General features: G+C 36.4%; 4 protein-coding genes across 6 annotated transcripts; 1 reads left to right on the top strand and 3 right to left on the bottom strand.

Moving 5' to 3' along the window:
• Window positions 1–1174: 1174 nt before the first annotated feature.
• LOC128228283 (fucose-1-phosphate guanylyltransferase-like) lies at window positions 1175–5675 on the bottom strand. Its single transcript, XM_052939500.1, has 3 exons — window positions 5535–5675; window positions 4241–4414; window positions 1175–3674 (listed from the first exon to the last, which is right to left on the bottom strand). Exons 1-3 carry the CDS (start codon window positions 5590–5592, stop codon window positions 2047–2049), a joined length of 1860 nt encoding a protein of 619 aa, XP_052795460.1. The 5' UTR covers window positions 5593–5675; the 3' UTR covers window positions 1175–2046.
• A 1058-nt stretch (window positions 5676–6733) lies between these two features.
• Window positions 6734–12818, bottom strand: LOC128227412 (beta-1,4-mannosyltransferase egh-like). Of its 3 annotated transcripts, none has more exons than XM_052937916.1 (2): window positions 12640–12818; window positions 6734–11620 (listed from the first exon to the last, which is right to left on the bottom strand). In XM_052937916.1, the coding sequence occupies exon 2, from the start codon at window positions 11562–11564 to the stop codon at window positions 10149–10151; it is 1416 nt and encodes a 471-aa protein (XP_052793876.1). In that variant the 5' UTR covers window positions 11565–11620; window positions 12640–12818; the 3' UTR covers window positions 6734–10148. The 3 variants fall into 3 exon arrangements, with proteins under 3 accessions (XP_052793876.1, XP_052793877.1, XP_052793878.1); XM_052937917.1 differs by lacking the exon at window positions 12640–12818 and adding an exon at window positions 12468–12621; XM_052937918.1 differs by lacking the exon at window positions 12640–12818 and adding an exon at window positions 11967–11986.
• Window positions 12819–13614: 796 nt separating this feature from the next.
• LOC128227410 (heat shock 70 kDa protein 12B-like) lies at window positions 13615–18717 on the bottom strand. The gene is made up of 6 exons (XM_052937914.1): window positions 18474–18717; window positions 17796–17993; window positions 17005–17223; window positions 16582–16732; window positions 15967–16078; window positions 13615–15578 (listed from the first exon to the last, which is right to left on the bottom strand). The coding sequence occupies exons 1-6, from the start codon at window positions 18582–18584 to the stop codon at window positions 14606–14608; spliced, it is 1764 nt and encodes a 587-aa protein (XP_052793874.1). The 5' UTR covers window positions 18585–18717; the 3' UTR covers window positions 13615–14605.
• On the top strand, window positions 18673–25463 carry LOC128227411 (heat shock 70 kDa protein 12A-like). Its single transcript, XM_052937915.1, has 7 exons — window positions 18673–18785; window positions 20274–20387; window positions 20822–21016; window positions 21354–21572; window positions 22440–22593; window positions 23474–23585; window positions 24288–25463. The coding sequence occupies exons 2-7, from the start codon at window positions 20280–20282 to the stop codon at window positions 25237–25239; spliced, it is 1740 nt and encodes a 579-aa protein (XP_052793875.1). The 5' UTR covers window positions 18673–18785; window positions 20274–20279; the 3' UTR covers window positions 25240–25463.
• The last annotated feature ends 492 nt before the right edge of the window (window positions 25464–25955 follow it).

Genomic DNA, 25955 nt, shown 5'->3' on the forward strand with positions numbered 1-25955 from the left:
GTCATCACAGCCTAATGAACTTGTCATCACAGCCTCATGACTTGTCATCACAGCATAATAAACATGTCATCACAGCTTCATGAACATGTCATCACAGCCTAATGACTTGTCATCACAGCCTAATGAACATGTCATCACAGCCTAATGAACATGTCATCACATCCTAATGAACATGTCATCACAGCCTAATGACATGTCATCACAGCCTAATGGCTTGTCATCACAGCCTAATGAACATGTCATCACAGCTTCATGAACATGTCATCACAGCCTAATGAACATGTCATCACAGCCTAATGAATATGTCATCACCGCCTAATGAACATGTCATCACAGCATAATGAACATGTCATCATAGCCTAATGAACATGTCATCACAGCCTCATGAACATGTCATAACAGCCTAATGGCTTGTCATCACAGCCTCATGAACATGTCGTCACAGTCTAATGAACATGTCATCACCGCCTAATGAACATGTCATCACAGCCTAATGAACATGTCATCACAGCCTCATAAACATGTCATCACAGCCTAATGGCTTGTCATCACAGCCTAATGAACATGTCATCACAGCCTAATGAACATGTCATCACAGCCTAATGGCTTGTCATAACAGCCTAATGAACATGTCATCACAGCTTCATGAACATGTCATCACCGCCTAATGAACATGTCTTCACAGCCTAATGAACATGTCATCACAGCTTCACGAACATGTCATCACAGCCTAATGGCTTGTCATCACAGCCTAATGAACATGTCATCACAGTCTAATGAACATGTCATCACCGCCTAATGAACATGTCATCACACTCTAATGAACATGTCATCACCGCCTAATGAACATGTCATCACAGCCTAATGAACATGTCATCACAGCCTAATGAACATGTCATCACAGCCTAATGAACATGTCATCACAGCCTAATGAACATGTCATCACAGCCTCATGAACATATCGTCACAGCCTCATGAACAGTCATCACAGCCTAATGAATATGTCATCACAGCCTCATGAACATGTCACCACAGCCTCATGAACATGTCATCACAGCCTCATGAACATGTCATCACAGCCTAATATCTTGACATCACAGCCTAATGAACATGTCATCACAGATTATGAGCATGTCATCACAGCATTATGAACATATCATCACAGCCTCATGATCATGTCATCACAGCCTAATGAACATGTCATCACAGCCTAATGATCATGTCACCACAGCCTCATGAACATGTCACCACAGCCTCATGAACATGTCACCACAGCCTCATGAACATGTCACCACAGCCTCACAAACATGTCATCATAGCCTCATGAACATGTCATCACAGCCTCACATCACAACCTCATGAACATGTCATCACAGCCTTATGAACATTCATGCAAGTGGCAGAAGTTGGTCATAATTATAATGCTGATCCTGATGCTGACCTGACTGAATGCCGCTTGACAACGGATCTAAATGTTTACAAAACAAATACACTTTTATCATAAATTTTAGATATGTATTTATTTGCCAATATCACCACATTGTAAATATCCATACAGATTCCTAGATATTAATTTAATACCCAGACCAACCAATTAAATCACTCTCTACCCAAAATCCCAAAATATTAATGACAACCAAATTTAAAAGAACATAGACATTCTGTAACAATGTCTTATATCAATATAAACCAATCAAATACGGAATGTCAATGTCTAGTGAAAATGATACAGTTGCAAAATAAGCATGAAATAAGTATTCAGTTTGAGTAAAAATTCCTGAAGCTTTAACATAACTGATAAACTATCACAGTGTGACACAGACAGATATGGTTTATTAGACTGTGATGCAAATACCTTCCTACAAGTACTTATATGATCATTAATATACTCTGAAACCGATAACAATCCTACCCCAAGGTATACTATAAAAAGTATACCAATTTTCCTATCACAATAATTATTTGCATATGGGTCATATATAAATTACATTTCTTCAAAGAAGTGACATGCAACACCTGATAGTACTTTAATATTTCTTGCTATCATTATTGTTTGATTAAATTGTACAGGTTATTACGCTGCTTCAACATAGCATTCAAATCTTTAGATTTCAAGATAGCAGCCATAGACACAACTGTCGTAGTTTCTAAGGACACAAGTTTCGGGTCATCAGTTTTCAGGGCCCTGATACATGTCAATGCAAGCTGAAGTGACTGGCTCGGTGACTGAGTTACAGGGAACAAACAAGCAAACCACAGATTTGTCTTGCTCTTTGCATCTGAAGGTTTGGGTTGTACTTTTTCTCCAGTAAGATTAACAACCTTCACATACTCTTGAACAGTTTTCCCATGAAAATGAAGTCTAGATATGTCATTTGCAGGCTCCATCTTTTTCAGGTTGTCTTTAATGTGGAAGAACACTGTTGCAAACTGAGTTTCATTGTCAACCTGTACTGGTATAGTGTGGATAAATATGTTTGGTGGAAATTCTAGGCATTCTTGGTTGCCCGCATTAACTGCATTTACATCTTCACAATCGTTTTCAGTTTTTATGGTGTAGGTAAGATTGCTAAGTATACAGTTTTGACCAACTCTTACTGGAATGCCAAAATGGCAAAACTCAACAACTGCAGTCTCTGGAATGTACGAGCTTAGGGGAAGAGAACTGTGCATCACACACCCCAGTGATGTGTCTGACAAACGCATCTTTTTCCTTGTTGGGCTGCCTAAATCACCTCCACTGAGTGGAAGAACCTTCATGTTTTCTGTCCACAAGTTAAAAACATCTTTCCCAAGGCCCATTTCAGACTGGAACTCTGCATCGAAGCAGAAGTAGTTGATGTACTCCTGTGTTGTACCAATGTGGACAAATTTTGATAAGTTCATCACCAACAATGTGAGAGGAGTACCCCTTAGAAGGTCAAACACTTTCTCCCTTGTAGCCTTCAAATCTTGCGTAAGTGTGCTGATGTTTCCAGTGTTGTCTATGTAGTCTCTTGTTGCTCCTTCGCCAAGCGCTTGCAGAAAATCACCATAAGCATCAATTTCACATTTTACCGGACCAATGGCTTCCAAAAATTGAAGTAGTTTCTTTGTAACATCATGAGCAAAGAAAAAAGAGCTATCAGTGTATGCTGCCTTGCCATCAACAACCAAGTTCCCTGCAAGCTTGCTTTGCTCTTTATCCAAAACAGCTCCTTTTGCATACATTGTTTCTATGGATGGTTTTTGAAGAACTTGGTAGCATGAGCAATTCTGTAGTGGAATATTAGGGTCAACTTTCTCAATATCTTTGATGACATACACTCCATGTCCAGTGCCTACGTCTAGAGAAGAAGGGTGAGCAAGTGCTGTGAAGCCTTCAGGGGCAAACTGTATGTCCTCATGATTATCACCCAGACTGTACACAAGAAAATCATCAGCGCATGTAACAAACACTCCTGGTCCCATTTTAGGAATCAGAGGGCAGAACATTGCTAGTTTCATATCCAGCATATCACACATGGATTTCTCGCCCTTTGGTACTGGAGCAAAGACCTTGCCTAGAACGCTAGCACTTGGCATTCTCTGGCTTTGGCCCCCAGCATGGATGAGAAGGACCCTCTTGTTGTACAGATCTTCACCATACTTCTCCAACAGGAACTGTAGACTCACAAGAGTTGATCCACCATTTCCTGAAATAAATAATTCACAATACATATTATATTACATAATACTAATCAAACCATAAAATGTATGTTAATATTATGTTACTTGACTATGATGCTATGGTAATTATACAAAAATAAATTATTATTGAAAACTGCCTGATTATTTCCACCGTAATTAACTTCGGAGTTACACAAATTACTTTAATAGGATCAGTATTCCAAATTATCACGAACTCGCAGGCCCAAATCAAGCCCAGCAAAAGTTTTCTCATTTGTTAATAAATTCAGGCTTGTGTTATTTTACAAAATGAACCTAATGACAGAGTTGTAATACTCAGGCTTATGCAAGAAAATCTTAATTTGATATCAGAAACAGATGTACATAAAATGAAAGAATATTATAAACCTTTTCATGAAGCTACAAATAAACATATCAGATTTATTTCCAGTTCAAATTAGAAGGAACATAAGCAAAATATCATGACCAACAATCTGTAAAACCTACATGTTATTAAATGTATTATTTCATGTACAATATAAGTCCACCTTAAACGCCTTTTTTCTGCTATATGCACAATCTGCAAGCTTACCTATTTTCGGTCCTGGTGGATCAGCTACTACATGGATGGGCACGTCCAATGGCAGCTCTCCTCGCCCGGTCTTGTATTCCAGTTGTCTGTCATAGACCTCCTTTTGTGCTTCATCCATGGCAGTCAACACAATCAAGTCCCAGAACTCACAACCAAACTCATCCCTTTTTTTTCCTGCATTTAAACAAAATTACTGTTGGAAACAATGCAAGCACAAATTGGAAGAGTTATATTACATATATGTGACTAAATGAAATCTAACCTTGTGCCAACACCAAAGAGGTTGTGGGTTTGATCCCAAGGAAGGGTACTTTCACTTGGCCTGTCAAATGGGTTTTAACCACTAAGATTGATCTTAAGAAATCCCCAAAATAGAATTTGATTATATTGACTAACAAAAAATGGCAAATGACCCCTTTTTGAACTTTGACCAAAGTTATTACAGTATAATTACTAAACATACATGTACATGTATGCCTTTACAAATAATTATGTAAGGGGCATTAAGGCAGTGGTTGATTCTTTACAGAACTGTCTGGATTTTTACATAAAATGCAAAACTACCAATCAGTTAAACTTAATAATCTTGGCAGCAATGGCTTGATTTAAAAAATAGAAACCATGACAACCAGAACATCAGCCCACAGTTAACCAAGTGAACTAACCAGTTAAAAATTCTTATCCACTGTCAATACCTCTCCTTAAAATACATTAGTACCGGTAGGCCTAGTTATTCCCACTCACACTACTGGCCAGTACACTTCTAAGTTTCTGTGTCTCTCTTGCTTGGACAGTGAGATTTCAATGGTTATTACAATTAGAATGGCTGAACAAATATGTAATTGTACAAAGTCCATTAAGTACATGCAAAACGTAATGCACCAGTCAATTGTAACAACAGCCCCCCAGGTCCCGGGAATAGCGGGGACTTTAACTTTCCATCCAGCCAGGTAAAATCCCCGCCCTACAAGGACAGACTGCTGGTAGACTCCCTGCAAAATACCCCCGCAGTCTGCGGATAACCTAGATAGGCCGATTCCCTGCTATTTTTGGCGCAAAAACAAATCCATCTTTTCACTCGGTACCTGGAAGGTAAAAACACGGAATATTTCCCCTGCTAGTCCCCTGATGTGGAGAGTGGGGCGTTACAATTGACTTGTGCATAAAATGCGTGTACATGTGTGTCATGGTGTCAATGTTTTGTTAATTTTTTTCATACAAATAAATTAATAAACATTCTAATATGATCATTTGATTTGGTGGTTTTAAATACATAATCTGATGGTTAAATCACCTCTAATTGTTCCATATGACTCATAGATTTGTGAGTTCTTGTTTGTCGGGGATGACATGTCCAAAATACTTCTTAATTGTCTAATCAACGGATGGTCATGAGAATGTTGACACCTGTCAAAACACCTCGACGTAGAGTCACTTCCCTTGAATTGTATTATACAACCTCTAAGAAAATTTCGATACAGCCTCTAAGAAAATATAGAGAAAATAAAATGTGAGAATAATTTTGGTAACGCTAGTTTCATAATTTAACAAGTACTCTTTTTGAGACAATTTTAACGCACATAACACTGTACCGTTGTTAAAAAAACTGTAATGGACCTAGATATGACTTAACAATTTAAAACAAAACAATCACTTTATAGGAACATACTACTGTAGTAATTAAGTCAAGCAGTGCTACTTACACGGACAAATATATTTCTTTTGCAAACAAAGAGCACCACATAAGCCTTTTTTGATGTCAATGCTCAACTATTCTCAACGGATCAAAGGGGCACAACCTTTCAACATCGAAGTCAGAGTGATGACTTGCTTCACATATGTGTAATACTTAATTCACATATCTACAATATTGTTCATATCATCACACGGACATCCACTGGTTGATAGGTCTGTGATCATCATGAACACATTCTGAGGCGTTTAAAATGCATTTTCGTATAACTGATTGCGATTTGTTTTTGCAACCCAAGGGTTGAACATATCAATGACCTTGCTTCAAAATATTGAAGCTGCATTTTTTCTGTTTCGGAATTTTTACATCATAAAGGCAAGTCGTATCTTACTGCAAAATGCTGAGTAAATAGTCTAATGAGAAAATGGTGTTGTACTGTGTGATCAAAATGCAAAGCAATGATTGGACATCTCACAGAGAAGCAAAAATGCTGAACCTTCAGAAATTGTAACTAAAAAAATGTATTGTTTGGGGATTTAAGGTTTTTGTAAAAAAGAATCTGTGATAAAATTACTTAGATTTAATACTAAAAGCGTTGCTACTGAAAACATGGGATTTTGTAGCTTCAACATTTGGAAGAAATAATGGATCCTCAGGAAAAAGAATAAGAATTGGGATGGGCTGCAAAATGCAACAGCGTGTATAACTGTTTACAAATTGATACTATTTACGCATTAATATTCAGCTTTGAAGTGCATTGAACATGTCACTCCATCTATATAAAAAAACGCAAATTTGTTCACATGTAATTTTATTTTTTTAATACAACATCTATCAAATTACTTATAAGGAGAACATAATAATATATGTGCACTGGTCTTGACAGAACACAGGGATCTACAGAATATCATCTTGAAACATACAAAACAATATGTTTTACATACCAACAAGCACATCCAAGTTTGTATGTAACTAATAAACCATAAAGCCATTTTTTTAATGCTGACAATGTGATCTGATGCTTTCAGTATAACACAGTCATATATCTATCTATAAAGATGCAACCTTTTCAATAAGGGAATCACTAACACTTATAATGAAAACAAATCAGGCAGAACTCAAAACACCAATAATGTTCATAATACACAAAATATATCAAAATGGATAATACTTTCAAACATATAAAGTGCTTTTATTAAAAGGACTTCATTTCATTTGGCTCTTATTATTTTAGTCATACAATACTTAGATTCTAAAAATTAGATTCCGAACTAAAATCATTTAATATTCGTAACAAATGATAACATTACAATAAGACTTTGAATATATCATTTTTATAGTTCACTTGTTAAAAATCTTAAATATTTATACATAACATAAAGAGATTTAACATAAAACAGATTTACTATCAATACAAAACCTATGGCAAGAAGAAGTTCGTTAGATCTATTGGGTGTTTTTGCGTATAACTGTAATAATGGCAATCTTTGCGTGTTACTGTTATAATGGCACAACAACTATTATAATATATTGCTAGACAAAAACAAATATTTTCTAGTTACCATTGTATACAGTATAAAACTTATAAATATGATTTTAATATTAATTATACTGTACTTGTTAGAGCAAACAAAAGTTTATAACTAAAATTATGGGTTCCTAAACAACTATAATATCAATACTGCTTATATGACCATTAAATAAAATAAGGCATACTATCATGTACAAAAATTCTGACTGACTAGCATTCAAGAAAATTTCTTTTGATTGTTAAAAAGTACCGGTACATGTAAAACTAAATGAATACGGTTATAAGTTTATTTGACAAAATCTGCAATGAATACGGTTATAAGTTTATTTGACAAAATCTGCAAAAACAATGCTTTTGGCCATATATGTGATGTTATAGGGTAGTTCCACTTAAGAGCAAATCGAACAAACTACAACCATGAACATCGAGTATCAAAGTTCTGTGCAGGATAAAAATAGACCAACAGTTTTCTGATCACCTTTGCAGCCCTAATTCAATAACTTAAGTAAAATCAATACTCTAAAGCATGGCTGACACTTGGTGATTAAATATCTCTTAAAAGCTGGCTGGAGATAACACCAATAACAGTGTACAAACATACACCCTTATCTTTCCAAGCTTAAATGTCTATGAACTCAATGTTGTAGAGTAACAACTAGCAAAAGCATTCTAACATAATCTTACCATGTGTTACTTAATCTTGATCACCATACATACATAGAGAATTCTAACTTGTTGATACTTTTGTTAACTGTTTGTATGAATAAAATAATAATGAGTTGAGTCTTTAGACATACACATAATCAGATGTATACATGTGATTTGTAAAATGTAAATGTACATGTATATAGGAAGTTCTGAATTTTATCTTCCTACAACTAATGCTATCTAATCTGTATATTTAGCTCAGTCATACAACTGCAGGAAGGAAAAATGCAGAAGTAAAGTACCGGTACTAGAAACAAGAAAAAACATATGACCCGCATTGAAATCTTTAGATCCTTGAGTTTACAAATATATTTAAAGTAGATTCAGAAAACAATTTTCAGGAATGGTTTTAAAAACCAAAATTGTCTGTAATAGTTCTGGCCATCTCTGGACAGTGTGCATGGCAAAGAAATAATAGAATTTTGTTCACTAATATTATATATTCACAAATAACATTACCAAAACATCCAATTAAATCTTAAAAAGCAACAATGACCTGTTTTAAACTTTACACAACCACCATATGATAATAAGCAGGACTAAAATACAATATAACCATTACAACTGTGGACAATTATACAAAAGTCATGTAAAACACTAAAAATCAACTTAAAATTAAAGTAAAAATGCCATGTCTAAATGCCATGTCTTAATTTACTACTTATATTCTTCCTATTTAGTATTTCAAATATACTTACAGATATTCACATTTAAATTGTTTATGGATAATGTTTACTGTCTTGTTTTTTTTTTAATCATTAATCTTCTTCTCCATTGACATTATGTGTTTTGTTAAAAAGATGAATCTTAATTAAATGTATCATTCTCAGAAACAATGCAAAAGTTCAATGCTGAGTTGATTTCTTATCTGAAAGAACTGAAACATCTAAAAAGTGTAACCAGTAACACTACACATTTATTAAAGAAAACAATGCAACTTTATATTAAAAATGAAATTAAAACTGTTTAAAATAAATGAAAATTAAAACTATTTTAGCTGTTGATTAGAACCATATTCAAGGCATGTGTCGCGATGAAAAAGGCATTATTCTAAAAACGATCGGTAAAACAAGTATACATAACGATTTAAGAAATCATGAAATCATGAAATCATGAAATCATTAAATTAAAAGGGTTCAAATGCTATTCTACTTTTGTTCATCCAGTTCATAATAAAACTGATTTTTGATGTACACCCTGACTATGTACTTGAAATACTGAAAATGCAACATTGCTTAAAAGTAAAAATATAAATAAAAAACTAATAAATCCTTAATACCGTAATGATGATGACGACAATGATGATGATGATGATGATGATGATGATGATGATGACGATGATGATGAAATACTAAGTTCATTACTTTTTAAGAGAAAGTCAGATAACTTTAGCTGAGCGAGAGTAAAGACGTAAGTTAATACTGAACACTGATCTGCAAAGCCAACATAAAAAGAACAACCTTTTTAAAACAGCAAAATTTAGATAATCATTCATGCACTTAATGACTTTAAAAGTAGATTCTGAAAAACATTATATAAAGTAAAGATACTGAGTGATTAACAAAAATCTCTAACATTACTCATTAAGTATTCTTTTAACAAATTGATCATTAACAAATATTGCAATAAATTTATCATGAACTTTTTTTCGGAAATTGTCTAAGAAGCTTAAATAAATCATTATTCTGTTATCAAGTAAGATAAAATTACTTAAGAAATGTAAAAAGGTTAACTGTGCAGCGTTACCATGTTCCAGGCTTTTAAGTTAAATTTTTTATTTAATTCAAAATAACTGAACATTATTATTAAAACTTACATGTACAAAAACCTGTGTCATATATGTAACAAAAGCATTCTTCGCAAGATAAATGATAAACCATACATGTACAGTATAAATGACATGATATTTATTTTATTTGCACTGTAATATAGCATAGGTACGACATTCCAAGATTTGAGTGAAACAGTGGATGAGATCACACATGCTGCACTGTTCCAGCGGTGGATTCCAGGTCTGTCATCTGCTTTGGCAGCGTTGTCTGCTTGTTCACAATGTGGAATGAAGTCATTTTGGCTGTACAAAGGGCCCATACAACCCCAGTGGTTTCAAGAACCATGGATACTGGCACTATTACAATTGGTAAAAAGCACAAAAACACATATTTTGGCCAACCCATTCTTCTTGGAGAAAATGATTTAATTGCACCGAATATAAACAGGAATAACATAGTAGCTCCCATAAACCCGCACAGAATGTTTACACTGCGCCACATTGGTAGCGGGAAAAGGGGCACTAATACGATATTCGGTACAGTGAATGGCATCGAAACCCATGAGAGCAGCATTAATGTAATGCCATACTTGTATCTGTACGAGATCTGTGAACTAAAGAACACATTGTAGATTCCCTGGACCCATCGTTTACGCTGATAAATGTAGTCTTTTGCTGAGAACGTACTCTTTTCCCACATTTCCCCTTCAACAAATCCAAACTGATGGCCTTCCTTCCAAGCTGTCAGAGCAAAGAAACAATCCTCAGCAATGCTGCCCTCAACTCCAAAATCATAGGTGATCTGCTTTTCCGCAGCAGCATTAGAAACAATAAAGCTTCCTTTCCAACTGAATACTGGTTTGTGGAGATATTTCAAGCAGAATCGGATCATTCCATAGTCCATTCCTACCCTGACTAGATCAGCTAGGGTTGTAATCCAACTTACTATTTCCTCGTTTGCGTATGTGATCACCCCCTGCCCAAACTTGTATGTTCCATCATTGATGAAGTTCACTATGCCAATTACTGATGATTCAGTGAGTAGAGTTTCTTCATCTAAATGAACGATCCAGTCGTTGTCAGTCAACATATCAACACCTGGCTCTAAACAGTAGTTTAGGGCTCTCGCCTTGTAAAGAGTGTGGTTTTTGGTCTGGTACTTGGTGGGAACAACGACTTCACGAAGTCGTGGTGACTTAGGTAAGTTCACAGTATTGTCCGTAACAACTTCTAGAATGTAATTATCAAGTCCTATTCTGGAGCATACTTCAATATTCCGCTCAACATTTTTCTTTACTAGTTCAGGGAATGTCCCTCGTGTCACTACACGGATGCATATGAATGGTCCAAACAATGTTGATGTCTTAAGCTTTGGTTTTGCTGGATGGGTGTTAAACATAACAAGTCCACAAAAGTTGAACATGGCTTGAGGGATGGGAACAAATGTTAGAAACCTAAGAATGTATAGCAGTATGGTCACCTTTTCCCCATACTCCAGGAAAGGGTCAAATCCCTCAAGGCGATCAGGACCAAACCCTCCTGTTAGCACACAGAAAATGAGGATAATAATGAGAAGAAGTCCAACTGTAAGAACATGTAGAATGTGAGAGAGTCCCTCCATGGTGGTTTTCGTGGTCTTGCAAGTTCAAAAGTTCGCTAAATCTGGGGACAACAGATCTGGAAAAAAATAAATACATTAAACCCTCTTTTTTCATCACATTGACACAATGCATTATATCATAACATTTTATATAAAAGTTTAATACAACAGAATAATTCATAACTGTTAAAAGAATAAATTAATCTCAAACAAAAAGGTTAGAAGTTTAAACAAAAAAATCATATTATACTTGTATACAACCTTTAAAACCCTGTTTCTTTTAAATAAGTAACATTTAAAATTTCAAAAATCCAGAAAGATAAATATGTTTAGGTTTTTTTTATAACATTAATTTCCACTGAAAGCAGAACTATTTGGGTACTATCGTATATCCTGATAGTAAGGTTATGCTCACAAACTTACAGTATATATATCTGCAGTTTAAAATTTGATCAGATCTTAATATCTGAATTTCAACCCTAATAAGTTAATTGCATAAAATAATCAGGTTCTATGAAGAGCAAGAGAAATAATCATCAGCAATTCTCCACTCAAGTGCTTACCACTTGTTTGAATAGGAAACTTTGAAGCAGCACGGACAAATATGTACACATTACACTTAAGGTTCCCCTTATGTTTGAACACCATAAGGAGGAAAGTTTCATTATTAATTTTGTAATAAAATGATTATTCAGACAGATTAATGACAATGCTTTACACAGTATTCATTATTGTTGGGTGTGTAAAATAGTTGACAAAAAATAAGAAAAGCTAAAATATTTTATTTTTTTTTATATATCCAATGCATAAAGTTCAATGCATATAGATGATACATGCTGAATTAAGAAAATAACAAACGATCAATTGCGAATCACAAACAATCTGTCAGAATTGTTTACGACCACAAATAAATGCCCCACCCACCTTCCGTTCAACATCAGAATCTTTTATCAATAATTCCTTTTCGATCCATAACGTCTGGATGTCAAAAACAGTGATTTTACATAAACAATGCTGTGGATTTAATGAAAAGGTATGTTTAATGAAAAATAAGAGTACAATGCAAAACATTACACATTTAAACACATTCACATACCTAGTGAGGATGACTCACAGCGTCTTCGTTCGGATAAGTTCAGTAATTTCCGTGTCACTAAACGCTTGCAAGGGAGAAAAATCCCTGTTCATCAAGTAGAAAATAAGTGCAAGAATTATTTTTCTTGATACTTAACAACAAGTTCCTGATGAATGGAATATATTTGATCAATGTTTTTATATACATAAATATCAACCTCCAGGGACAGTTTTTCTTTCCACTTGACTACTTTTAGCGATTAAAAGCAAGATGTTCGCGACATGTGCCCCTAATTCACACCCGATTGCATCACTGAGAGCCAGGAAATGCGATAACAGCTGCAAAAGCACATTACACAAGGGCCCGAGTGACATCCTTTATCAATAAATCGATCTCAAGCTGATTTGTTTTATCGTAAAGTCCCGGTCCCATAGACTAGATAAGTTTTATGATCAAATAGATTCTATTATACAGTAAGTGTCTTATAATGACAAATAATCACTACAATTGTCGCTTTATCGTTAAAAGGCCATTTGTGATAAAATATTGACCGTTTTAATACAAACGAGTGTGGCCGAATGTTTGCATACTTGTTATTTTAATCATGTGAACAAATCAAGGCAATAAACGCCCTCCTGAAAGTGTAAGCCATCCCAAAATATCTTAACACCAAAATTTAAAAAGTACGAAAAAAAAAAAGTTAACTTGCGGCTTTCATTGAGTTTAAAACTAACTTACTCATATCACATATACACATAATATATTTATAGTATATTATAAGCTTTAAATTATCATCAAATCTGGTTCGGTAAATATAAAATGTACGAGTACGAGCATATTTCTGAATACTTCACTGCTAATGATGCATCATTTGGATAAAAAATCGCATTTTTAGCACTCTATATTTACAGTGTTTGTCTAAAATATCGGCTATCAAGATATAGTTACGACTCGTATGCGCGTGATTTACTGTAAATAACCAAAGTTAGGTTCAACTCAACTCAACACAACTCAGTTTATTGCATAAAACATTTAAACATGCTTTAGAGCAAAGACAACTATTGCAAATGCATACGTTTAAGCAGTATCACTGACCTATAGGTCCTAGGCAAGATCGAACAGTTTTACAAGAGAGCAAACTAATATTCATAACTATGGATAAACGCCCGAACACAACTATTAGCAAATTCAGGCGTTTGCATGACACATACATTTTGACAAGTTAAATTCAGAGTTGCCAGTTGGTCTTTGGAGTTTTCAGATTATTATTGACATTTCTTTGCTTTTGGCCATGTGTTAAAATACATCGGTCTTATATATATATATTTATATATATATATATATTTGGCTCTTAAGTCAGTCGGAATAATTTTTGCATATCAATAAAAAGTGTTATTCACTTTCAGTCTATTAGGTCTTGTTATATTGATGTATCGACTACGCTCAATATGTAACTTGATCATGACGGAGCATTTCTACCCTTGCTGCAGTCTTTTATAATTCATGATTATCTATTATATGTGTGTGTGTAAAAAGTCTCTGCATCAACCACTCTGGTGGTCAGGATAATTGTTGCAGATTTTGATTTAAATCGGCTCGCGCCTCTTAAAATCGGAATCTGCAAAATACTCGAGCCGAATACAGCCTCCCGGTTCAAAACGCAGCACTAACAACTCTAGTACATAGAATTAAACATATACAAGTAACCGATTATAATGTGCACACATGGTCCAAAACATGATAAAAAAATATATCAAATAAAAAAATACCCAAGCGAAAAAAATGTTTATATACAAACAGGGACTATCGGTATACACGTACGATAGAATTAGTGAATTAAACAATCTTAATGAGAAAAGATTTTCAGTGAGCAACCACTGCCTGTGTTAACATCATCTCTAGGTCACTGTTCTTCTGTTTACTTGTTTTACAATTCCTCTATTTGATTTTTACAACAAAAGTGAAACAAAAGCCAAGATTGGATCTATTAGCCGAGGAAATGCAAAGCCGCCTTTGCTTTGCTTGATTTGTTTGATTTCTCATCCTTAGAGACAGCTTCAACATGCATCTCTGTGTCTCCGAAGATCATTTTGATGCTGACTGAGCGGTCGAGACCCGACCCGGGCACATCAATAGTAAGCTTTCCAATATCCGTACAGTTGGGATCGCTAGTGAACGTCGGTTCCGGATCCGTTGAGGCGAAAAACTGGAATTCAATTTCAGTTTGTGTATCCTTTATTGGCTTGTACGAGCGAGTTGCTTGACTCTCCCCGCGGACGACCTCTTGGCCGATTTTCACATGACTATCAAACATTCCCCCGCAAAATTCTTCGCCATTGCTGCTGACGACTTTCTTTGATTCCGGATGCACGCCCTTTTTGAAAGGATAAGAAGTACGGACGCCGTATGTGTACCTGCATTTCCGCTCCTCAATAACAGAAGGATCGTGGCCATATATGACGGCGCCTTTCAGTACCGCCAGTCCGGGATCCTTTGGAACAATCAGCTTCATTTTACCAGGCAAACTTTCAACAGCTTTCCGTATAAGGTCTTGCAGGATTGGCGACTCAGAGAAACCGCCGACCATTAGAACTGTGTCGACGCTTTTCACTTCCGGCAGCGAGAAGAGTGATTTGAGATGCTGCGCTGCTGACTGGCATGCGTCGTTGAAAAGCCCCTTTGCAATGCTCGCCTCCATTCTTATTTTATCCCCAACCCATTGCAGTTTGTCCTTGTAGCGCGGCAAACTGTTTACATGATCTTTGATATTCTTCCCTGTTTTCTCTTTAAACATTTCGTTGAGCGCAATGGGGACCTTGATTGTAATTTTCTCTGACATCTGGTTGCTGAAGCTTCTCTTCTTAACCTCGAACTCGCGGAACAGGTCGATGTAATCCATCATCTTATTCTCGGAGAAGTCGGCCATCACGTCGTTACCGACAATGTCAGCGAGCAGCTCACTGAAAGAGAAAACTTACATTGACATGATGTTACCTAACATTTTAACTTTTGATTTTCACTAAACGAATCAACCAATACGTATAATTGTTATGGAAATGTACGGTGTTCACCTGAAAGGTTTATAGATACGCGTACATATTATCAACCAAAAGTGGGCTTCCTCTGTCAGGCTGTTTAAAACAGCTATTGGATTATTATTCTGTTTAGAGTTTCTGGGGGAAAAATCGCAGAAATATAACAATGTGTAAACAAAGCTTTTTGTGAGAGAGCTTACATTTAACCAGTACGTTCAAACATAATTTAAGATTATGTAAATACATGACTGTTTGAAGCTACAAATTCTAATATCCTTCCTGTTTTATCAGGACACTAGCCCTGGTGACTCACTGGAAGGCCTTGTCGATGTATGTGCCTCCCCAGTTGCCCCCGTTCGCCTTGTACAGCTCCTTCAGAGACCCGCTCGCCTTCACCTCATGTACTGTTATGTCTACCGTACCGCCTGCAAGAGAAACCAAATGTGAATTGGCCAATACACATGTAGTATTCAAATTGTATATATGAATGAAGCATACGTTCGGACGGGATGATATTCAATATACAACTTCAGTCAATCTGATGGTCATAAATCATTAACTCCATTCACTGTATATGTCTGTTATTTATATCGAGCAATCCAATTAGCTACATCGTTGTATTGAATCGCTCTCCTTGCATATATGTGTGTTTATTTCACCATGGTGTAAAAACAACTATATTTACAGTCGAACCTCATTGGCTCGAACACCCAGGGATCGGTGAAAATACGTCGAGCCTCGTAAAGTTTGAGCAAAGTGGGAATGTTTACCTTGCGTTTGAATGAATCGGACCTTTACATCCCGTTCGAGCAAACAAGGAATTCGAACCAAGCGAGTTCGAGCAAACGGGGTTCGACTGAATTTATGGCTATTCTGTGGGGGCAATTTGGAAAGAAACAAAGACCGGCGCATTATATTATCCACTTACCACCAGCGTCAAATACAAGGTATCTGGTTTCCGGGCTGAAGGGCATAAACCGGCTTGAACCTTTAAGGGTGTTCATGGGCAGGTAGCGGCAGCACAGAGAGGCGGCTTCCGGTTCCAGGGCCATTATCAGGCTATCTCCGACCATACCCGCCTGATGAAAACAAGTAATGCGAACATTGTATGTACAATATATTGATCTGTAATAATTATACGAGTACAATGTTGATATGAATATATTTGAAATCGTAGTCTATTTCAAGCTGAACACATAGGAACATTCATAAAGGTCCCAATAACTTGTATTTGGCGATACTACTCCGAGTCTCTGTATACAATAGCAACATCTTGTGTGGTTATATTTATAAAAAACATTTCAAGAGTTCAATAATAAATAATAATTTAATATTGATGGCGTGAATAGACCTGCTCCGCGGCTTCCCTCATGAACTGTTTGGAGACGTCGTTCCAGATGGCCGGGACAGTGAGCACCCAGCGAATCTCATCGTCCTTCACATCCGGAAGTTGCTGCTGCACGCGCTTCATCAGGTGTTCGCGAAGGTAGCGGATGCAGGCCGAGAAGACGTCCATGGCCGGCATCTTCTTTCCGAGTTCGTCTTCCAGCATGAATCGCCGCTTCAGTGTCTGGAGAGTGGTTTCAGTAAGGTACGGTTTTTGACGGTTTGCTGATAGGGCTTGCATTTATTTGAACATTAATCTAATATGATAGATGTGATAATAATATATACGGTTACCAGACAGGTTGACGCAACAGGATACACTATCACTATGCATATTATGTTTTTGGTGAAACATAATTTTATTGCGAACTCAAATAGATGATATAAATAACATGAATGACAGTCTTCACAAACTGTATCAATCTCCTACGCAGTGATCTCCCTTGACAAGCAGAATCGGGATATCTGCCACTATGCGCGAATATATCCGGATATCAGCTATATAAACTAAACAAAAAATATTTTCTTCAGTTATCTTTTTTTGGCAGTTGTTATCCAATTTCAATTATTCAAGATGCATTGATGTTAAACCACAAAAACATTTAATATTAAAGATGAATTACAATATTAACCGATATGATATATGGTCACGTGATTTGCATGGTGGCATTGATAACTGAATTGTAGGGTAAGTAACCACGTGAAGTCTGAAGCTGTATATCTTATTATCGTACACTTCGGTTAACTTTTACGCACCATTTTGTTGTACAGCATCATCTTAAAGCGCCTGAAGAAGTAGTAATTCCTGTGTTCATCATTCTCCTCCGCAAGGTTTCCGTACTCGTCCTCCGCCGCGAACCCAAACTCCTTAAACTGCTTCTTCTTGTCGAAGAGCACACACGTGGTCGTTTTGTGGGACATGAGAGTCGCCCCCGTCCATGTGTTCGCCGACACCTGGGGAAGGAACGATTGATGGGAAATATGTGTATGGGGAATGTAATAAAAACAATATTATAATTTAAGAGCTGATTTTTAAAAGCTCTTTTAGGGTTTAAGAGGAAGGTTTTAAGGCGGTCGGGTGGGCAGGCAGCGAGTAAATGATAATGCAAAGTATCCAGAGCATAAGTATATCAGTAATGGTTGATGGTAACTGTTTTATATAATCATATATATAATTATTATTAGTATGTATTTAATTGAACTGTTCGTAGTTTTTAAAGATGTATAAATAGATCTGTTATCCCATAGCGCCCTTTGACATAATTATATATTATTATAATTGAGTTTACTTGTTTCAATGATAAGAAATAAATTTACCCTTGTTCAAATGTAATGATTAAAAAAGACGATAATTGAAATATTTGTAAATATACACACACCCAGAGACATAAGTAATGTATGATATTCGAATAGCGTGTACATCAACATACTTACATTGAGAGGATCCCTTTTGAAGTCTGTTCTTGAAGAGAAGGCATAACCTGAATAGGCTGTCCCGAAGTCAATGGCCGCAACCAGCAAAAAATCATCATTTCTTGATGCCATTTTCAGACATTTACAATTAGATGTAGGTTTCGATATTTTACTGATAAAACCTTTTAAATCGAAAGAGGAAGCTCAACAATTTCCATACCAGGAACATGTATTAATGCGGGTTTCTACCGCTTTGCTTGATAATTTATAATGATATCAAGCGCGAACGTTTGTATTAATATTGAAATGATGTAACTATGCGAAATAAATAAGGTTTGTATCCATGTATGAATATTTTGTTATTTTGTTTGAAAACCTATTCGGGTTTTTCAAAGTTAATTTCGGTTTTAAAATTAAAGCGTCCATGAAAGGTAATTTTCTTCCGTGTTTCTCCATATACGCAAACTGAAAGAAGGTCAGGGACTTGAGGTGTTAATTTGATTCTTAGACGATAATTGATAATAATTAGTTATGCATTTTACACACATGTACATGGGTATTAATTTCTGCAAAGTTTAAAAACAAGATTTTCCTTAAAGAAGATACTCGGCCATGGTAAACCAGCGGTTTACTGATTTGAATATTTGTTCACTAGACATTGTTCCTGGTTTAATTGTTGACCGGTAATGGATATTTAGGCGTTGCTTACTGAGGGAATCGAAGAGCAGTGCAATACAATATAACATGTAAAAAACAAAATAAATTCAATAACGTGCACACGAGTTCGGATACCGAACTCGTTTCATGTGAAGACGCATTGACTAAACAGTGTCCAAATACGGCGTAGGGTGATCTTGACCTAAGAGTATGGGTCAGCCAGATCAATTCCGAAATTTTATCAGATTGTTAGCATTCTTCTCGTTGAGTTTAGCCTTGAAATATCTTTCGGCTTACTTTTCTTGGTAAATCGTTCGCAAAAAAGTAAATATCTTCAACTTTTAAACAACCACAGAGTTCAACAGATTCGATACTTATTCGACACTCCTTTATTTTATTCCACTTTCTTTACAATGGTCAAGATTTCGAGTTTCACTTTACAATGGCCAATGGGATTTCAAGTTTTATTCTACAATGACCAACGTATATTAAATTATATTCATTCAACCTTTGTTCATTTCACTTGAAATTAAAGGGTGATATCAGAGGCCTACGGCCGACAAAAAGAAAAGAAAATACGATAACTGTTTGTATACGCTATAAAATATTAACCGAGCTTATTATGCATACAAACAAACATCCCTTTCACGAATATGTTATATAATAACTTATATTGTCTAAAACAAATCGACAATGCAGTTTGATTACGGTATAATATATGCAGAAGTAAGCCCATTTTAAGTGATACTTAAGTACTCAAACGACAAAAGAACTTCAATATAAAATAGTTCACATTGCCTATGCTGACAACAAGTGCATTAAGCTAGCTTAAAAGAACTATTGCTTTGGCCGATGCCCTCGAAATTGCATGAAAGGAATTAAGATTGAATTGGATTATTAATATTTCCAAATGCAAGCTGTTATTTCCGATTATGGCGTGTAACGAGCTAGCGATCAGCAACACAAATGAGCAACAAATTCAACAAATTTAAGTGAAATTGAAAATCCAATTTTACAGAACATGAAGTTAAAAATTAATTTAAATTATAATACAAGCACAACAAATTTTTTAGTTCATGTACAAGAATATCCTCATTGGAAAATGAGTTAGTAACTATATAAAGCAATCTTAACTCACCAAATGTATGCTATTCATTCATTCAGGCTACAATGAGTTTAAATGAGGATTATTTGCTCGTGGCGGCGATCGACTTCGGTACCGCCTTCTCCGGGTACGCATTCTCTACACGGGATGACTTCACCAAGGATCCACTCAAGGTGAACATGGACTTAAGTCACGCACAGTTATTCGCGTATCATATATACACAGATGGAATGTTGATTATACTTAAGTAAAAGCTGCACTCTCACAGTTTTATGCACCAGGTCAATTGTAACCACGCCCCCCCCCCACCCTTTTATTTTTTGTCTTTGAACGAGCAGTCTTTTGCGTAAATACCTGCAAACCAGTATAAATAAAAGACTGCTGTCAAAAGATCTGATCAGATGGCTTAAACCGTACTATAAAACAATAAAAACGAAAAAGTGTTTGTTTCAGTGAAAGATAGCAATATATTTCACTTCGTGAACACCATAAGTAAACAATTTGGACATTTTGGTGAATATATTCATTTGTCCATTTTTTAAATCTTTTCAAACAAAAAAGAATGGTCACAAAGCTTTATATTAACTGTGATATTACCTATTTGCAGATTCAATCCAATGTATGGGGTGCGGGAAACCTGATGTCACAGAAGACCTCCACGTGTGTGCTGTTCGACGGGAATAAAAAGTTCCATTCGTTCGGGTTCGATGCGGAGGATAATTACTCCGGTCTCGCCCTCGACAATAAACACCATGGATACTACTTCTTCAAGCAGTTCAAAATGATGTTGTTTGATAAAATGGTCAGTTTTACTCTGCACGACCTACATCATAGTGGTACTCAACCTCAATGTTTTGTGTCGTATAAAACTTCTATCCTCTCTTATTTATAACGTTGTAATAACCCTTTTTTGCGTGGTGGTAGTGGCAAGTGAGTAATTCTTTGACACCAACTTACCAATCGTAACAACTCGGCCATCTCCGGCAAGCTTCGAGATTCTGTTGTATAATTGCCGAGGTGTTCCGATTGACCAACATAAAAATAATTTTGCGATATACCATGTCTTACGGTGCTCTAAAGCTAATCTAAACAGTTAAATAAACTCATTTTGTTCAAGCTCGGCTTATTGTCATTGGCAGACGTTAAAGAGGCGGTTCATGCTCGAGGACGCCATGGGGAAGAAAATGCCGGCCATGGACGTTTTCTCCGCATGCATCCGCTACTTAAAGGACCACATGTTGACGAAGTGCCAACAGCAACTACCTGACACTTCCGAGGACGACATCCGCTGGGTGCTCACTGTCCCTGCCATCTGGAACGACACATCCAAACAGTTCATGAGAGAAGCTGCTCAAAAGGTGATGTAACCATATAAAAGTACATTCTACAAATGTTGACAATGCACATACAGGTATTAAAATATGATGGTTAATGTCATACACGTTTATACTACATAATTATTTTAAGGCCTTGGCGATCACATTGATTTGTCTTGAAGAATGTTTGGCAAAATGTAAGACACATAGAACTACAGTCGAAACTCGCAATGTCGAAGTCGATAAGATCTCGGGAAACACTCGGGATTCGGCCATTCGATATAACCAAAATGCAAAAAAGTGTATTACATAACCGAATACATCTAAAATAGTTCGACATAACCAGAGCATCGTGACAATAGAATTCCACAAAGCAAGTTTTGACTGTAGGTTACACACCACCATTGTTTTTCCCTATATAATTCAATGTAAAATTATAATTTTTAGACAACATTTAAAGGCATTTCGAGCGAATGCAGGCTATGATAACCACATATATTCTTAAAGTACAAGCTTTAAATTACATTTTAAGCCAATAAAAAAAGGGGGTCAAGTTATTCCTAAGAAAAATCAACCCACTTCTAAAAATTGCACCGTCCGCCATGACAGTTCTTCCAAAATGCCCTTTCAACTATAGGGCAGCGGTTTATGCTTTAATCTCTACTCTAAATAATAAATCAAGCAAGAATAGATACTTAAGGTATAAAAGTTTCAGGAATAATGATAGTTTTGATTTACAGTGTATTGAGCATGTGAAAACATGTCTATCAATCATAAGAACATTTTTTTTTATTGAGAATTTTTCACACAACGGAAGTACATATGACGTAATGGTGACGTATTCCTGTATTAACCGGTATAACTTCAAAGAGTGCGGCACTACGTTTATACGCCCAAAATTTTCTTTAGGCTGGGATACCAGATCATTGTCTGTTGATCGCACTGGAGCCAGAGGCCGCCTCCCTGTGCTGCCGCCATCTTCCAATGAACACATTCCAAGGCATCAGCAAGGGTTTTGTTCCCTTTGCACCGAGATCCAAGTACCTTGTGTTTGATGCTGGAGGTTATTATATTGTGTAGTTAATGCACCAGTCAATCGTAACCACGCCCCCCCCCCAGGTCCGGGGATATACAAGGGATATCCGGGGGAAAGGGCCGTGTTTTACCTTCCAGGAGGCTCCGCAGTGTTGGGTGAATGCGATGGTGTTGTCTTCGTTTCAAAAATAGCGGGGAATGGGCCTTACCTAGGGTCCCTGGGTTGCGCGGGCATTTAGCGGGGATTTTACCAGCAGCAGTTCGTCTCCGCAATGCGGTGATTTTATCCGGTCTTGACTAGAACGAAAGTTAAAGTCCTCGCTATTCTCCGGACCTGGGGGAGCCAAGGTTACAATTGACTGGCGCATACAATGGCAATGTGCAATGTGTGCTGCTTAAATACAGGATTGTCTAGTTTGCCTCGCTATAAAAACATGTTGATTTGTTCACCAAATTAAAATTTTATCAAGCGAGTTCACGTCTTAATTTGTACGAAAATCCAATATTACTGCGATATCTTTTGCCAATTGTAAAAAAATAATAATTCCATTTGGTATTTGCGACCTGTTGCACGCAAGTGTTTAGACACGCAGATATCTTACACGCACTTAAGTTTCATCAAACTAAGATAACAACAAAAGTTGTAGCCTGTCAGACAATTTTAAAGTACAATGTACAAAAATAGCCAATAGCTAAACTATAAAAAAATAAACAAGAGTTCACAGTTCAAGAAATTTAAACATAAACTTTAGAGAGCAATGTTTCGTCATACCAACTTAACCCACAGGCATCACATCACTCATCATACATCACTATTAATATTATTATCAATATATAGGATGCCACCAATATCTTTTTTTTGATCTTCCGACGAAGGCTACAAGGTTTCCATATATATCATTTTCCAGGTGGCACTGTGGACATTACCGTCCACGAGGTACAAGACAACAACTCCCTGAGAGAACTCTTCAAGGCGAACGGGGGAAACTGGGGAGGCACATACATCGAAAAAGCCTTCAGGTACTGAATGAGGCTTAAAGGCTAAAGCAATATTTATTAAATTCTGATGCAATATCTGACTTTAATGATCAAAATAAAAAAAATGCATATGATTTAGGTACATATAAAAAGTATTAGCGATTTTTGGCGCTTTTTTAATTGGGCATTTTGAGGCCATGAAGCCATGAATTGAAAATAAATGTCTAATTAAGGCTTTTTTTATCTGTACCTAAATCATTAACATTTTTGTTATTGTTATTGAAGCAATTGAGTCAAACATGATAATGCATTAATGCATGCGACCTTAAGTTTGAAACAAAACTTCATATTTGTTCCTCTTTATTTAAAAAAAAGATTTTTTTTTCACATTTAGATAAATAGTTTCTGCATAAATTACTCAGACGGGAAGCCAGTCTATGCATGCACTTCTCGAAATCCGTACTAGTATCAAAACATTCCCCCGCCTACGTGTACTAGTATAGACATATAAAACGTTTTTTATAAACAAAACGTATCTGACATTACTACTGAGCTATTTTATATTATGTGCATAGAATTTAAAAATCCTATCACTTAAAGACCTTTGAAAATTACTATAAAACCACTTAGTCTGCCATAGTTAAAGTTAAATAACGTTTTCTGGTCGTCTTAATTATTGCATACCAGTCATAGAAGTAATGGTTTTAAAATAGTCCCAAGTGTTAAATAACTTTTTCTTTTTAGAAATATGCTGGCGGAAATCGTTGGGAACGACGTGATGGATAACTTTCAAGCAACAAATATGATGGATTTCATAGATCTTCTGAGAGAATTCGAGGTCAAAAAGAGAAATTTCAACAGCACAATGTCACAAAAGATTACTTTTAAGGTCCCGATCGCTCTCAATGTTGACTTCAAGGCTAAGCATGGAAAAGATATCAAAGATCACATTGCTACCAAGTCTCAGTACAAAGAGAATGTAAGCTGGGTTAGTGACAAGTTAAGGCTTGCATCAGAGACCGCCAAAGGTTTATTTCACGACGCTTGCTACAGTGCCGCCAAGCATTTGAAGTCCTTATTTGACGAGGGCCAGGTCAAGGACGTGCCAATGATACTGATGGTCGGCGGATTTTCAGAGTCCGCTATGCTACAAGATATAATAAAAGAGTTTCTTCCAAATAAGAAGATCATCATTCCAGCTGACGCTGGACTTGCAGTACTGAAAGGCGCCGTCATCTTTGGCCACGATCCATCAGTCATTCAGGTACGTCGATGCCGCTACACATACGGCGTTAGATCTTCAAAACCTTTCAAAGAGGGTGTCCATCCAGAATCCAAGAAATTTATAGACGACGACGGAGATGTCCTTTGCAGTGACATGTTCGACAAGCACGTAGAAACTGGGCAACCGGTCGAATATGGTAAGAGCCAAGTAGCCGAAAGCTATTGTCCAACGAGTAAAGCCGCGACTAGGATGACGTTTGAAGTGTTTGCATCAAGCGAACGCGACCCGACGTTTGTCACCGAGCCGTCTTGCAAAAAATTGGGAAGTCTGCAAGTCGATATTGCAGGAAGCGGGACAAACCGCTCGGTGACCGTTGAGATGTCGTTTAGCGGGACGGAACTTCACGTTCAAGCTCATGAGACAAGAACACCGGATCGCCGTACAACAGCCAAATTTGATTTCCTCGGTTGAAATTATAAATTTTGCTGACATGGTTTCTTTGATAAAAGTATTGTTGTACTGTTGAGTTATGTAATTTGTGAAGTTAGAATAAGCAAGTACCTTTATAACCAATTACATTCGACTGTATTTGATTTCTAAAAAAATGTGCTGTTATTTGGTCTGAAGATATACTATTATTGTTGACAATATCGTGTGCTGTGATTCATTTTTAATGATTTAAAATTCTACAATTTCATAGACTTGGGTACAACCACCTCAGAGTGTGGAATCTGAGCGCATCTCCTGTAGGGGGTAGCATTCCCATATCTGTGCTGCTGGTCGCAAAGATGTGTAAGGTTACCAGGCTTTCGAAACCAGACTTCCCATATAGTACTATGAAAAACAATCGAGCATCATCGTTCAAGGTGTTTGGTACAGCTGTTTACTCATATAACAAACCAAACCTTTTGTTTGTTGCCCAACCTTGAGCAAACTAACATCCGAAGCTGCACATTTGTTCTTTCTGTACGGGTATTTTGTCGTTACATATCCGCTCAGTACATAACCTGTTAGCAGAGATTTAAATTTCTTCTGGGCGTGTTTGATGCTTAACGGCTCAAGGTTGGGCAACAAACAAACCTTTCAAGGTTTGGTTTGTTATATGAGTAAACAGCTGTACCAAACACCTTGAACGATGATGCTCGATTGTTTTTCATAGTACTATATGGGAAGTCTGGTTTCGAAAG

The sequence above is a fragment of the Mya arenaria genome, chromosome 3, assembly GCF_026914265.1.
Source record: "Mya arenaria isolate MELC-2E11 chromosome 3, ASM2691426v1".
NCBI lineage: Eukaryota > Metazoa > Mollusca > Bivalvia > Myida > Myidae > Mya > Mya arenaria.